The sequence below is a fragment of the Erinaceus europaeus genome, chromosome 10, assembly GCF_950295315.1.
Source record: "Erinaceus europaeus chromosome 10, mEriEur2.1, whole genome shotgun sequence".
In the NCBI taxonomy this organism is placed as follows: Eukaryota; Metazoa; Chordata; class Mammalia; order Eulipotyphla; family Erinaceidae; genus Erinaceus; species Erinaceus europaeus.
In genome coordinates, this window is record NC_080171.1 from 41,229,917 (window position 1) to 41,245,796 (window position 15,880).

General features: G+C 41.1%; 1 protein-coding gene across 3 annotated transcripts in view; it reads right to left on the reverse strand.

The window, feature by feature from the left end:
* GLDC (glycine decarboxylase) overlaps positions 1 to 15,880 on the reverse strand; it is a 145,939-nt gene that overhangs the window by 61,347 nt on the left and 68,712 nt on the right. For all 3 annotated transcript variants that reach the window (XR_009552012.1, XR_009552013.1, XM_060199545.1), the window contains exons 16-18: positions 8,203 to 8,278; positions 3,652 to 3,777; positions 1,010 to 1,159 (exon numbers count right to left, since the gene is read on the reverse strand). Coding sequence is in view for 1 of the 3 variants with exons in the window: in XM_060199545.1 (XP_060055528.1) it covers positions 1,010 to 1,159; positions 3,652 to 3,777; positions 8,203 to 8,278 (352 nt within the window). In the remaining 2 variants the exon portion in view is untranslated. The remainder of the gene's footprint in view (positions 1 to 1,009; positions 1,160 to 3,651; positions 3,778 to 8,202; positions 8,279 to 15,880) is intronic.

The following is a 15,880-nucleotide window of genomic DNA, read 5'->3' on the forward strand; positions in this document are numbered from 1 at the left end:
TCTGTCATTTCACGAACATCTCATAAAAATTGCAGCAAAGGTGGGCGCAAGGAACAACATCATTGCAAGACTGGCCAGCTCCTCATGGGGCGCGAGCGCTTCCACACTACGATCATCATCTCTGGCATTATGCTATTCCACTGCAGAATACTGTGCCCCAGTATGGTTCCGTAGCTCCCATGTCCACTTGGTTGATTCCAAATTACATTCCTCCATGAGGATAATTTCTGGAACCATTCATTCCACCCCGGTTCCATGGCTGCCAGTTCTTAGCAACATCGCCCCACCAGATATTCGTCGGGATGCGGCATCATCTAAGTTCATTTCCCACGTCTACACTCGACCGGACCTGCCAATATACGCGGATATCTTCGCCCACCCTGTCCAACGCTTGACGTCTCGTCATCCAATCTGGTCTCCTACGCCTACACTGAGCTTCTCTGTTCCAGACTCTTGGAAACAGAGTTGGCAGTCAGCTGAGGTAAAGAACAAACACTTCATCACAGACCCCCTGCAAGTGTCAACCCGGCTTTGACCTAGCACGTTATGATTGGGCCCTCCTCAATCGCTATCGAACAGGCCATGGTCGGTGCGCCGCTATGTTCCATCGCTGGGGAGCCAGAGACGACCCTAACTGCCCCTGTGGCTACAGATAGACTATGACCCACATAGTCAACAACTGCCACCTCTCCAGATTCAAAGGAGGTCTCAAAACTTTACATCAGGCTCAACCTGATGCTGTTGACTGGCTACGGAAGAAGGGCAAACGCTAGAAGAAGAAGACAGTGCTCAAGAGGCCGGTTCAATGCCCTGGTTCCCACCAGCAGGGGGAAAGCTTTGTAAGTGATGAAGCAGTGCTACAAGGTTCAGTTCCTAGCACCACCATAAGACAGAGCTGAGCAGTGCTTTGGCAAAAAATAAAAATAAACAAATAATAATAACACCTATGAAAAATATTTTTCTTTTCCCCAGTGTGTTGTTCCAAAGGAGGCCCCTTTATAGAGCCCACCTGAGCATTCATGTTTGCCCCATCTAAGTAGACTTGTCCTCCATGTTGGTGGATCAGATCACACACGTCGCTGATGTTCTCTTCAAACACTCCATTAGTGGATGGGTATGTAATCATAATTGCTGCCAGATTACCCTTGTGTTTATCCACCTGTGAGAGAGAAAAGGGGAAAAGGAGTCAAGAGCGAAAAAAGTGTCTTTCTTGGACAAACCTTTTCTTTTTTATTTTACAAGACTGAGAAAGATGAAGTCTTAGATTCTGTTCATTCCTGGAATTGTTTCAAAGGATAGTGACAATAATAAAAGATCCATTTGGGGGCTGGTGAAACAACTCACTTGGATAGTGTGCTCATTTCCAACAAAGGTTCAAGCCCAAACCCCCACCAACTTGAAGGAAGCTTTGGTGCTATGGTCTCTTTCACTCTCTCTTCCTTAAAAAAAAAAAAAGTGAAAAATAGATAACTAAAACACCCACTTTATCTTAGTCTCTGTGATCAAAGAAAGAAAAAAAAGCATTGTAAAAATTGGGGGTAGGAGAGGGGAAGGAGGGGCAGGTGGTGTCATCCCTGGTTGAGTGCATTTTACCTGAGTTAAGGAGGACCTGAGGACCTGAGTTAAAGCCCCCTGCTCCCGGCCTGTAGGGGGGAAGCTTCACAAGTGGTGAAGCAGGTCTGCAGGTGTCTATCTTTCTCTCTCCCCTCTGTCTTTCCCTCCTCTCTCGATTTCTCTCTGTCCTATCCAACAACAATAATAATAACCACAACAACAATAAAACAACAGGGCAACAAAAAGGGGAAAAATAGACTCCAGGAGCAGTGGATTCACAGGGCAGGCAACAAGCCCCAAAACAACAACCATGGTGCCAATAAGATCAAAAATAAAATAACATTTGGAGGCTCAACTTTCTAAGTGGTTTTCCTTTGGTTTAAAACACCTCAGTAGTTATTTCAGATCTCTCTATTTCTAGGCATGTCTATTCTCACAATTTAATTTCTCACATACCCTATGCCCTTCCCCCTTCTTATTGAAACTGGAACCTTCATAAGGACTATTTCTGTTCTGAAGAAAAAAAAAAAAACTCCTTAATTTTTTCTTTTGACAAGAGGCAAGCATATAGAAAAGATTCACTCCTGATCTTTTGACCAGCAAGTCAATTCAGACTCATGTGGAAAGGAGGAGGTGGAGGGAGAAGGGCGGAGTGGGAGAGAGGAGCTACTTCCTATATTAGAGAGACTTTATAATGATAAATACTAGCACAGATTTGTCAGTAGATATTTTGTGGGGTAATAGGAAGATAGGGATAGAAGGAAGAAATGAATGGTATTTATTGTGTATTTTCAGCTTCCCTTTGAAGGCAGTTACATCAAGTTCTATCTTCATGCCTAATAACCTCAGAAAAAAAATCACATTGCTATTCCACTGATTTCCTTCCCTCTTAAAATGCAGCCTTCAGTCCACCAGTGGAAAGCAGATATGGTTGCTAAGCAACCTCTTCCTGGAGGTTGGGAGGTTAGAGAGGGGGTGGTATTTCAGGAAAAAGGATGGAAGGATGCCCATAATTCAGCAGGTAAAAGCTGGGACAATCACAGACATTTGCAAAATCTACATTTATGGTTTAATTCTCAACACAAAGACAGAGGGTAACTGTAACTGTCAGTTTGATTATAAATAGGGATAGGTTGGGCAGAGAGAGAGAGAGAGGCAGGAAGGTCCTGAAGGGGGACTTTTACCACCCTCATGAATAATTCATTAAGTTTCTTCTGTGTGCATGAAATAGAGGGTGGTACCTCAGTATAAAGGACCATCCATCCACTTGTTGATGAAGGAAGAGGTAAAGTAGACTGGTCAGCTTGATTCTGAACTAAAAATGCGATGAGTGCTTATTTTCTTTTTTATAGAGGCAATTAGATATTATGACTTTATGCCATTTTTGACACACCTACTTGGAGGATGAATTGGAGTCTCTTACAAGAATTCAAAAGAAGGAGTGTCTGACGGTGGCAAACCCAGTAGAGCACACATCACCATGCTCATGGAGCCAGGTACTAGCCCCTGGTCCCCCAAAGTAGGGGGGCACCTTCATGAGAATTGGAACAATGCTACCATTGCCTCTCCTCTCTCGCATTCTCTGTCTCACCAGAAAGAGACAGGGAGAGAAAGATCACAGTTGGGAGTGGCAAAGTCATCATTAAGGCACTGAGCCCCAGGGACAACCATAATAGCTAATAAAAAATAATAAAATAATAAAATGCAGGGAATTGGGCTGTAGCGCAGTGGGTTAAGCGCACGTGGTGCCAAACTCAAGGGCAGGCATAAGGATCCAGGTTAGAGCCCCTGGCTCCCCACCTGGTTCGCTTCACAGGTGGTGAAGCAGAACTGCAGGTGTTTATCCTTCTCTAACCCTCTCTGTCTTCCACTCCTCTCTCCATTTCTCACTGTCCTATTCAACAACGATGACATCAATAGCAACAACAATAATAACTACAACAATAAAACAAGGGCAACAAAAGGGAATAAATGAATAAATATTTAAAATAATAATAAAATGCAAAGTTACATAGCATTAATATCAACAAACCAGTTCCTAATTTCCACATCTTCTTCCCAGCCCACATCTCTATTTGTTCAGTATAAGGTGTGTACCATGGCCTTGAGGTGAGCTGTGTCAATACTCCCGTACTTATCCACTTCCACTGGCTGGATTTTCATGCCTGCCATTTGGGCACTTGCAGGGTTGGTGCCATGTGCTGATTTTGGAATGAGACAAACCTTGGAAATGTAGTGAAAGGAAGCAATGAGAAAAGGGGAAAAAAATCACCAGGTTATTCATGACAGGAAAATTCAATAACATGTGTGGAGCCAATCAAATAGGTATTACATGCTTTATTTAAACTGACCGCAAGTGACTTAAAATGCACTACACTCCCAAATAAATAAATATAGTTTTTAAAAATGCACTACAGTTCAATAACTGCTGTATTACAAAACAGTAGAATATTAATACTCCCCTCCCTTAGCCAAGCACACAAAAGTACTGATGAGCTTACTTACTGTCTTGTCTCAGCTGTGATATGTAGAAACTACCACACAAGAACATGAGATTGGAGACAAGGAGGTGGCTCAGTAGGTGAGTATGCCTTGCATTAGAGACCTTGCTGTGTCTCCTGGCACTGTATAAAATGGCAGCATATCACTGGTATCTGTTTCTTACCCTCTTTCCCCTTTACAATAAAATAAAAATGAAACATGAGGGGGCCAGGCAGTAGCACACTAGGTTAAGCGTATATAGTTAAGTGCAAAGACTAGCACAAAGATCCCAGTTTGAGTCCCCAGCTCCCCACCTGCAGGGGGTTCACTTTAAAAGCGGTGAAGCAGGTCTTCAGGTGTCTATCTTTCTTTCCCCCTCTCTGTCTTCCCCTCCACTCTCAATTCTCTTTCCTATCAAGAACAACAAAAAATGAAAAAAAAAATGCTGCCAGGAGCAGTGAATTTATAGTACAGGCATCATGTCCCAGCAATAACCCTTGAGGCAAAAAATTAAATTAAATAAATAAATAAAAATTAAAAATGAAACATGAGATTGGACATTAAACTGTAGGACTCAAATGCCTGCATCACAACTTCAGTAACGCTGCTGGCTCAGCTAAAATTCAGGAAAAGTGAAGGTAGATATAATTTTAAAACCTCTCAGTGCCCATGCATTTGTGTCTTAATTTATCAGATGCCCGCTCTGTGTTAAAAAGTTTCCATGAGAATCATAAACTGAACATGAAAACAGATCAGCCCCTGACTTGCACTAACAAAATTCATTCTCCTTTTTCTCTTCCTTTTTTTCCTTTTTGCCAGAACACTGCTCAGCTATGGTGGTACAGGGGACTGCATAATTTTTATGCTATCTCCTTCAACTTAAAGCATATACCTGGGGGTTGTATTGTTATGTGGAAAACTGAGAAATTTATACATGTACAAACTACTGTATTTACTGTTGAATATAAAACACTAATCCTCCAATAAAGGAAAACAAAAACAAACCAAAAAAGCATATACTTGACCTTTTTTAAAAACTTTTTTTTATTATCTGTATATATTTATTGGATAAAGACAGAAAGTGAGAGGAAGAGAGTGACAGAGACAGAGACACCTGCAGTCCTGCTTCACCACTCACAAAGCTTTCCCCCTGCAGGTGGGGGCCGGGGGCTTGAACCTGGGTCCTTGTGCACTGTGCTGTGTATCCTTAACCAGGTTTGCCACCACCTAGCCCCCCAAAACTCATTCTCTACCACATGAATGTCTAGAGCCCATAGGTGCTGTTGGAACTAAGAATAAGCAGTGTTGCTTTAAATTGAAGATATTAAGAAAAAGTGTTTCTGGTTTCTTGTTTTATTCTGTTATGGTTTTTCTTTATTGGGAGGGTTAATGGTTTACAGTCAACAGTAAAATACAGTAGTTGTACATGCATAACATTTCTCAGTTCTCCACATAACAATTCAAACCCCTTGAGGTCCTCCTCTGCCGTGATATTCCAGGACCAGAACCCCACCCCCAATCCCCAACCCCCACCCCAGGAAATTTTACTTTGGTGCAATACACCAAACCCATTCCAAGTTCTGTTTTGTGTTTTCCCTTCTTCTTCTTTTTTTTTTTTCCTCCTTTTGTTGCTCTTGTTGTTTATCATTGTCATTATTATTGTTGTTGCCATTGTTGGTAGATAGGACAGAGAGAAATCGAGAGAGGAGGGGAAGACAGAGAGTTTGATCCCCGGGATCCCATATGCCAGAATGATACTCTGATATATTCAAGGAAAGGGAAATAAAAGACTCAATCCCATTTTTAATCAAGCCCCCAAAGATAAAATGGCTTGGGGTGAATCTCACAAATTGTTGGGCGCTTAAGCTTAATTTGCTTTAAAAAATGCCATTGGAATTTTGATAGGGATTGCATTAAAATTGTAGATTGCTTTTAGTAGAACTGTCATTTTAGTAATGTTTATTTTTCCAATCCAGGAACAAGGAATTTTCTTGCACTATGTGTGTTGTTTTCGATGGGTTAGGTTGTTTTCACCGGGCTGGCTTCACAGGCGGGTAACAGACGACCAGGGACTCATGGTTGAGCTGTAGGCAGTATCTCTTTATTCATGCAGGACAAAGCGCAATCTAAGCCGAGCTGAGCTAAACTAAAGGTAAAGTACTGTAAAACTCATAATGCTGTCTTTATATATACTTGCCAAGTAAGGTGGAAACAGGATGTGACATAGAGAGGGTGGAGAGAAAAGTGACTGGTGAAAATCAGAGTGTGACAAAGAGGGGGCAGATTAGGCGAGAATCCTATCACTGAACCACAAATGCCCTGGAGGGAGGGTGGAACTTGTTAACAGTGGTTATGTAAATAGAATGAAGTGGTTATGTAAATAGAATAGTGTTAAGCAGGGGGGATTTAAACCAAATGAAACAGAAGGGGTCTCATGCATACCAACATATGTGTCTGTCCATCTCTGTTTCTTTAACAATGTCCTATAGTTTTACTTGTAAAGGTCTTTTCACCTCCTTTGTGAAATGTGTTTTTTCTCCCTCTCTCCTCCTCCCTGTCTCTTCACCTCCCTGTCTCTGTCTGTTCCTTCTCTTCTCCCCCTCTTAAACAAATAAATAAATAAATAAATAAATAAATAATCTTTAAAATATATAAAGAATTCAAACCCACAGGAGAAATAAGTGAAAGACACCAAGTGGGAACATCAGGGACTAGTGTTAATGTGACTTATCACTGATATCTCTGGGTTAGCCTAAATGGTGACCAATTTTCAATAAGCTATTCAATTAACACTTTTCTAAAATCTTAGAAAAATCAATTCTATTCCCCACCCTAGGCGAAGACCTAGAAAAAGAGACTAGTGAACTTAGGATGAGTAAACTAGGAGAGGAGAGGGGGAAAATGTTTTCTCTCTTTTTCTAAGGGAAATGAAATTATTTTTAATGTAAAATCCATATAACTAGCCACTGACAGTCTTCTAGTTTTAATAAAACCAGAAATGGATGAGTAAAGACTACTTTGACAGCCAGTGTCACTCTAACTCTCCTAGGATGAGAAGATGATTTTTATCCTGCTCCTAATTCCTCCCCCAGCTCCCTGAAGAACTCTACCTCCACACATCAGGGGAAGTTCATCTTCCTAAAAATGAGTCCTAGAAACACAGACTTCCATAGTCACACTTGAAAGCATGTGTCAGGGGCTAGGCAGCGGCACACCTAGCTGAGTGCACACGTTACTGTGCATAAGGACCGAGTTCAAACCCATGGTTGCCATATGCAGGGGAAGCTTCATGAAGAATGAGGCAGTGTTGCAAGTGTTTCTCTGTCTCTCTCCCTCTCTATCGCCCCATCCCCTTCTCAAATTCTCTCTGCCCTATCAGGTGGTGGGGGGGAGGAAAACTAAATTAAATAAAAGAAAAAAGCTTGTCGTCAGATTAGCTTCAAAAGATATTACCTCTGGGGGTTAATGGAGTCCTATTAAGTCCATTACCATCTGCTGATTTTCACAAGGGATCCCCAAAGCAGTTTGGATCCTAGAGACTAAATTCTCATACCCAAACCACCTGCTGGTCCCCACAAGAGTCTCTAAGCATAGTTTGGACTCTAGAGACATAACTTTTATACCCAAAGCAAACAATGAAGCAGAACCATAAACACTGCTCCAAGTCTTCTTCTGTCGCTTAGAGCCAATGATAATCTAATATGGGATTTATTTACTCAGGAAATATTTTTTGAGCATACACATGTCTAGAACTATGCTTAGACACAGCAGGAGTTACAGAAGTACTAAATTTCAGTCTCTGCACTTTGTGCTGGCCCAGGACCAGGACTAATCCAGAAAGGAAAGGCTTGCAATGACAAAAATTCATGCCCCTTCCTTGCTTTCCTCCTAAGGGGAGCAATTCTTCAGCCAACTGGCTGGCTATAGAGGCTGTGTGAGTAAAAGTCTTTTATCTTGGAATATTTTCTCTGAAAATGATTCAGTCAGATGAGTTGGTGGCAAGGATCACAAATGGCAAGGTCACAGAATTTTGTCTTTTGATTACATATTATTCTAGCTGCTTCCAAGAAAATTTAAGAGGTAGTGTTTCAGAGAATTAAAGGGACTTTGGAGCTGAGCCCACTACTCCTCTGTACATGGCAAGCAAGTACCATCACCCATACTCACGGTTCTGTGTCTCTCTCCTTTCCCGTCTAAGTAAGCTCGGATCGTGGTCAGCCCAGCATATTCTCCTTGGGCTCCGCTACAGAGACAAGAAGAGAAAATTAGGGATTCGAGGCTCTCTGGTTCTGTTTACACATTCTATAGTCTTTGGGCATGGAGCAAGTGTTTACCAACATGTGACAAAAAGTCACACAAACTACACAAGGAAACTTTAAATTGTATTATGATCTCACTCCCAATAGCCTGAGAGGTTAGTTTCATGTGGGCCCCACATGTTCATGGCAGCAGGAGGCTGGTCATACCCATCTAGACAGTCCATGAAGGCCCCAGTGTTAGAATGTACTTAATCACTAACATTACAGTGAGCAATGCTGAGTCAGCTATAAACTGTTATTTAATGTTCTCAATCCCCTATGCAGGAAGGAAAAGGAAGTAAGTAATAGATTAAAAAAAATTCAAATTCAAAAGCTTGTTTTTCATTTCACAAAATTACACCACCCTTTGTCTCTGTGAGAAAAGGTTCAGTGTTTTTGGCATTTACCCTTTTTAGTCACGTGTAATATTGAGATAATATTGATAACATTCTAAGAACACAAAGTCTAAGAATTAATTTCATATACTTCATAATTCTAAATGTAAAGACACATTTTCTAGTATTTGAGTTTTTGAAGGTTAGGATAGAGTCTTTCTTTTTTAAATAAAGTGACAAGGAAAGAGCCAATGGTCGGGGGAAATAAGAGTGAAAGAGAGAAGGAGGTGCATCAAAACACTGCTCCATCACACTCAGTGAGAATGGAACCATTTGGATTTTATTTTTAAAAGTCTATTTTTGGGGCTGGATGGAGGCACACCTGGTTAAATGCTCAAGTTACCATGCCCAAAGACCAGGATAAGAGCCTTATCACTCACCACCTGCAAGGGGAAATCTTCATGAACTGGGAAGCAAGTACTGAAGTTATCTCTGTCTCTTTCCCTCTCTATCTCCTCTCTTATCAATTTCTTTCTGTCCTATCAAAAAAAAAGAAAGGTGGGGGGTGCCAAGAGCAATGGATTTATCTTTCAGGGACTAGCCCCAGGGATAATAACTCTGGTAGAAAAAAATAATATTTTTTAAGATTTATTTATTTATAAAATGGAAACACTGATAAGAACATAGGGTAAGAGGGGTACAATTTCACACAATTCCTGCCAACAGAACTCCATATCCCATTCCCTCCCCTGATAGCTTTCCTATTCTTTAACCCTCTGGAAGCATGGGTCATTATGGGGTGCAGAAGGTGGAAGGTCTGGCTTCTGTAATTGCTTCCCCACTGAACATGAGCATTGACAGGTCGATCCATACTCCCAGCCTGTCTCTCTCTTTCCCTAGAGGGGCAGGGATGTGGGGAGGTGGGGCTCCAGGACACATTGGTGGGGTCATCTGCCCTGGGAAGTCCAGTTGGCATCCTGCTAGCATCTGGAACCTGGTGGCTGAAAAAGAGCTAAGATAGAAATCAGAGCAAGTTGTTGACTAATCATGAACCTAAAGGCAAGAATATTGTGGATGGAAATTTGAGGTCTCTATTTTGGAAAAAGCCCATGACCCAACTAGTTTTTGCCTGCACCTGACATCTAATATGCAGGTGACATAAGCTACTGTCTGGGGGGATGGTGTCACAGCTGGAAAAAGGACTAGAAAGCTGGATCAGGGAAGAGATTAGCTCCCAAATATGGGAAAAGTATGTAAATATTGCATGCATGCATTTATTTGTTTTAAATATTTATTTATTTATTTATTTATTCCTTTTTGTTGCCCTTGCTGTTTTATTGTTGTAATTATTATTGTTGTTGTTATTGTTGTCATCGTTGTTGGATAGAACAGAGAGAAATGAAGAGAAGAGGGGGAGAGAAGATAGACACTTGCAGACCTGCTTCACTGCTTGTGAAGCGACTCCCCTGCAGGTGGGGAACCAGGGGCTCGAACAGGGAACCTTACGGGTCCTTGCACTTTGCGCCATGTGGGTTTAACCTGCGGCGCTACTGCCAGACTCCCGCTTTGTTGTTGCTGTTGTTGTTATTATTGTTGTTGATGATGATGTCATCGTTGTTGGATAGGACAGAGAGAAATGGAGAGAGGAGGGGAAGACAAAGAGGGGGAGAGAAAGATAGACACCTGCAGACCTGCTTCACCACCTGTGAAACGACTCCCCTGCAGGTGGGAAGCCAGGGGCTCGAACCGGGATCCTCATGCCAGTTCTTGTGCTTTGTGCCTTGCGCTTAACCCGCTGCGCTACCGCCCTACTCCCCCCCCATTTATTTTTATAAGAGTAAGAAAGGGGGAGTCTGGCGTTAGCGCAGTGGGTTAAGCTCAGGTGGCACAAAGCACAAGAACTGGCTTAAAGATCCCTGTTCAAGCCCCTGGCTCCCCACCTGCAGGGGGTTCGCTTCACAGGCCGTCAAGCAAGTCTGCAGGTGTCTGTCTTTCTCTCCCTCTCTCTGTCTCTCCCTCCTTTCTCCATTTCTCTCTGTCCTATGCAACAACAACGATGTCAATAACAACAATAATAACTATAACAATTACAACAACAATAAAACAACAAGGACAACAAAAGGGAATAAATAAATAATTTTTGAAAGGGTGAAAAAGGAAAGAAAATGAAAGAAAAGGAATATAGTAAAGAGATAATGAGATCAATGCATCACTCAGTTCTGGCATATGCAATTCCAGGGATCCGACCTAGGGCTTCAGGCTTGTAAGTTCTTCACTGAGTATATCTCTGTGAGCCCCATTTGGCATTTAAATATTTGCAAATATTTAAATGTGTAGGAGCGTTAATGGGCTGGTGTTAGCGTGCTGGAGGTTCAACATGAGGCCACAACAAAGAATAGGCAAAAACATGAAAGTGAAAGGCTTAGAGAATGGGAGGAGAAATTAAAGTCACAATTTGTCATGGACGGCACAGAGCAATAGGAGAGGCTAGCTGAGCTAACTAATCCTAATGACAATAGGAATGGCCTCCTTAAGCACTTCCTATTTATCAGGCACTCTGCATAGGTAGATGTCCCTATTCTTGCTGCTAAGTATTTTACATTATCTTATGTAGTCCCCCTAATAGCCCATAGTAGCATCACTTTATTTTTTTAAATTTCTGCTTATTTATTGATTGATTGATTGATTTTTTACTAGAGCACTGCTCAGCTCTGGCTTATGGTAACGCCTCAGACATTAAGGTCTGTTGTGCTACCACCAGTGCTATCTGCCTGGCCCCACCCCCATTAAAAATTTATTTTACTAATGTAAAACAAAGAGACTTTGATGAAAAAGAGAGAGCAAGAGAAGCCAGATCACCACTCTGGCACATGGGTGCTAGGGATTGAACTGGGAGCCTCAAACATTCAAGTATAATGCTCTACCAGTAGAGTTGTTGCCCTAACTTCACTATCATCCTCATTTTGCATAAGGAAAACTGAAGTTAGAATGCCACATCCAAATGACCAACAATGACAGAAAGATTAGTACAGGACTGACTTGGGAACCACTAGCTTCTATCATAAGCAGTGCTATTCTAAGCTCTCTATGATTCTTAAAGATTGAGTCTGGGAGGGGAAAAAAATTTTTTTTTACATATCCTCTCTCCTCTCTCTCCTTGATGCACTGCTCAACTCTGGTATATAGTGGTGAAGGGGACTAAACCTAGGACTATGGAGCCTAAAATATAAGGTTTTTTCTTTTCTTTTCTTTTCTTTTTTTTTTTTTGCACAATCATTATATTATCTCTCTCACCCCCTCTCTGTCTTTCTAATGGCTCAATTATGTTATTTTATTGGAAAACCAAGCAAAGTGTTACAGGATTAAGAATGAAAGAAGATGCTGTAGCTTTAAGTCAACAAAATAAGAGAAAGGCTAGAGACTTGATCAGGAATGCTGGAATACTCTTCCTGACTTTGTTTTGGTTTTGGGTGCCAAGGATTAAACACAGGGTCTCAAACATGTAAAGTAAGTGCTCTGTCAGTGAATTTATCTCCAGCCTCTGCCTTCGATATTATTAAAATTAGTAGTTCTAACTCAAACAATATAAAAGATAAGTTCTGAATACCACACAAAGGTATGTATTCTTTAATATGATACAATTTAAGAAAGGGACTTTTTAGTGCCACCTGTTGGTGGAAAATCATTATGAAAAATAATTATCAGTATAAGAATAAGAAAGATCAGAAAATAACTACATGTACAGGTACAGACAAGATAGTGTTCTGACATTTATTTGAAATGAAGCAGTCATGGTGTAGGAGGTAGCACAATGGTTATAGCATTGGACTGTCAAGCATGAGGTCTCAAGTTCAATCCCCAGCAGTAAATGTGCCAGTGATACTGTGGTCCTAATTCTCTCCCCCTGTCTCTCATCAATAAAAAAATGCACTTCCAGAGGCATGGCTATGAAGTAACAGCAGCTACTTTTTGTCCTCCCTAGCCAACTAGGAAAAGCAATGAAAATCACCTAAAATCTCAATAAACTACAACCGGGATTTCATCAGATACTCACTAAGCAACAGCTGAATACAGACACCGGTGGCTCAAGAACAGAAAAGGGGTGAGGGAGAGATTCTTGGGACTAAAAGGCCATACTCAGGGATGGCACCAAACTGGGAGAGTGACAGCTGAGGCACACCACTTCTGGGTCTGAGTCAACAAAACAACTGTTGAAAAAAAAAAATTGAAGTTGAAAAATAAGAACAGAAGGGAAAACACAAAGCAGAACTTGGACTGGGTTTGGTGTATTGCACCATTGTTAAAGACTCTGGGGTGGGGGTGGAGCGGGTGTGGGCAGGAGGTTAAGCCCACACATTACAGTATGCAAAGACACAGGCCCAAGCCCCTGGTCTCCACCTGCAGAGGGTAAGCTTCACAAGTGGTGAAGCAGGGCTGCAAGTGTCTCTCTGCCTTACTCCCTCACTATCTCCCTATCCCCCGCTCAATTTCTGTCTTTATACAATAATAAATAAATAAAAATATTTTTTAAAAAAAGACTCTGGGAGGGAGTCGGGCGGTAGCGTAGCGGTTAAGTGCAGGTGGCACAAAGCACAAGGACTGGCAAGAGGATCCCGGTTCAAGCCCCCGGATCCCCACCTGCAGGGGAGTCGCTTCACAGGCGGTGAAGCAGGTCTGCAGGTGTCTATCTTTCTCTCCCCCTCTCTGTCTCCCCCTCCTCTCTCCATTTCTCTCTGTCCTAGCCAACAATGAAGACATCAACAACAACAATAATAACTACAATAATAAAACAACAAGGGCAAAAACAAAGGGAAAATGAATAAATAAATATTTAAAAATAAAATAAAAAAACAAATAAATAAACAACAAAAAAAGACTCTGGGGTTGGGGGGAAGTTTCAGGTCCTGGAACATGATGGTAGAGGAGGACCTAGAGGGGATTGAATTATTAGTTGGAAAACTGAGAAATGTGAGTGGGGGTGGATAGCATAATGGTTATGCAAAGAGATTCTCATGCCTGAGTTCAGTCCCTCATACCACCATAAGACAGAGCTGATCAGTGCTTTGGTAAAAAAAAAAAGAAAAAAAAAAGAAAACTAAAAAATGTTACATATGTACAAACTACTGTATTTTACTGTGAACTGTAAACCATTAATCCCCCAATAAAGGAAAAAAAAAAAAAGAAAAGAAAGATAAAGAAAAAACTATCTAAGACACAAGTAAGTATGGACCATGAGGCAAAGAGGTTAGAAATCAACCACTAAGAGAAACAAAGAAATGTATCCAAACTATGGAGCCTGAACAATACACTTCTGAATAATACCTGGGTCACCTAATCAAAACATAAACTGAAAATTACTTGGAGAACATTGAAAATAAAGAGACCAACTACCAGACCCTGTGGGATACAACAAAAGCTGTCCTAAAAGGGAAGTTTATAGCAATACAAGCCCATATGAACAGAAAGCAGAGATCTCAAGTAAACTCATAACTCATTTTTTAGGCTGGGGATCTAGTGTTATGGTTATACAAATAACTTTCACGTCTGAGATTTCCTGACCCTTGGCAATCAGTTTAGCTCCCAAGTAAATCGCTACTCTGGATCTTAGTTGCCTCATCTATCAAACTGGGGTAAGTCAACTAATTTACAGATACAATTTTTAAAGCTTTTTTTTTTTTTTTTTTTGTCCTCACCAGGGTTTCTCTGTTCTAGGTCAACTTTGTTCAGATACAGAATACCAGCAACCCAGGAAGCAGTGGATAAAATCATGGACTGTCAAGCATGAGTGCCTGCATTTGGTTCCCAGCACTGAATATGTCAGGGTGATGCTGGGGCCTCCTTCCTCTCTCATTCTCATTAATGAATAAATAAATATTTTTTCTAAAATGGATACAGTGACAGTAGGATAGAGAGAAGCTCCTTCCAATGCAATGGTGGCCAGCACACTACTGTGGTGTACTATCTTTCCATAACTAAATTTTTACTTTAAAAAATAATGCATGTGTGGTTTTATAAATTCCATCAATACAGGTGAGAGGCTTAAGGTTAAAGGGAGGAGTATCCTATTCTTCCCAGTCTCACTCCTCTCCCAAAAATGTACTATTAATATTTTCTTATGATAGGGGCCAGCTGTGATGCACCCGATTAGTCACACACATTGCCATGGCGTTTGAACTCCTGCTCCCCACCACTAGTGGTAAAGCAGGTCTGCAGGTGTTTCTCTCTCTCTCCTTCTTTATCTCCCCCTCCTCTCTCAATTTCTCTCTGTCCTATCCAGTAAAAAATAGAAAGAAAAAAACATTTTTTGTGATATATTAAAAAGGGGGCCCAAAAGTACCAAGCTATCTGATATGGCCCCGATTTATTCGACCAGTAGTTCATATGTTCAAACTAAATTTAGAAAATAAAAAGTTAGCTTCTGGGTCTCACATGCTCACTCTTTTCCTGCTGGCCTGCTCTTCTGAAATAACAAAAGAATAGTTAAGAGCAATTACAGGTTTTGTTCTGGAAGGAAGTTTACAGAGCTGAAGTGTAGGATGTAGGATGATATGAAGGCCTTCACCCCTTCTCAACTTGCCTTCAAATTCAGCTCCTGGTTTTTGAGCCCTGCCTCACTTAAACCTCTGTCAATACTGATTCTCTTTAGAAGGCAGATGGTGGGCAGGGGGAGTGGGGTGGGGGAGAAAGAGAAAGAGAGTATGTGTTTGAGGGTAAAATTAACTCATGTATTCTGAGCTCTAATGAATGGCAAGCTTTTTCCTTTTTGCAGAAATTGCTAGAAGAGTATTTACCTTTTCATGGCAACAAACAGCAAGCTCAAGCAGTTTTAATTTTTTTTTTTTGGTTGGCTTTTTGTTTATTTTTACCAAATTTCCCCCACTCAAGTCTTCTTCACTTTAAAAAGATAATCAAAGATTATCTTTATTAGGGGACAAAGATTATCAAAATAAAGCATTAACTAAGAATCTGGTACTATGTTCCTCAAAACACTCCAACTACCACTGCCTCATGTCTGGATTTTATATCCTCAGAGGGGGTTGGGGCTGCACGTCAGTTGTCTTCTTCAGGTATCTCAAACTTCTCCCTAAGAATGTTTTTTAAATAGAGACATAGAAGGAGAAAGGCAGAATAAAAGAATGAAAGAAAACACAGCACCAAAGACTGCTTCAATGCAGTGGGGGCCAGGCTCAAAACTAAGCCACACATGGCAAA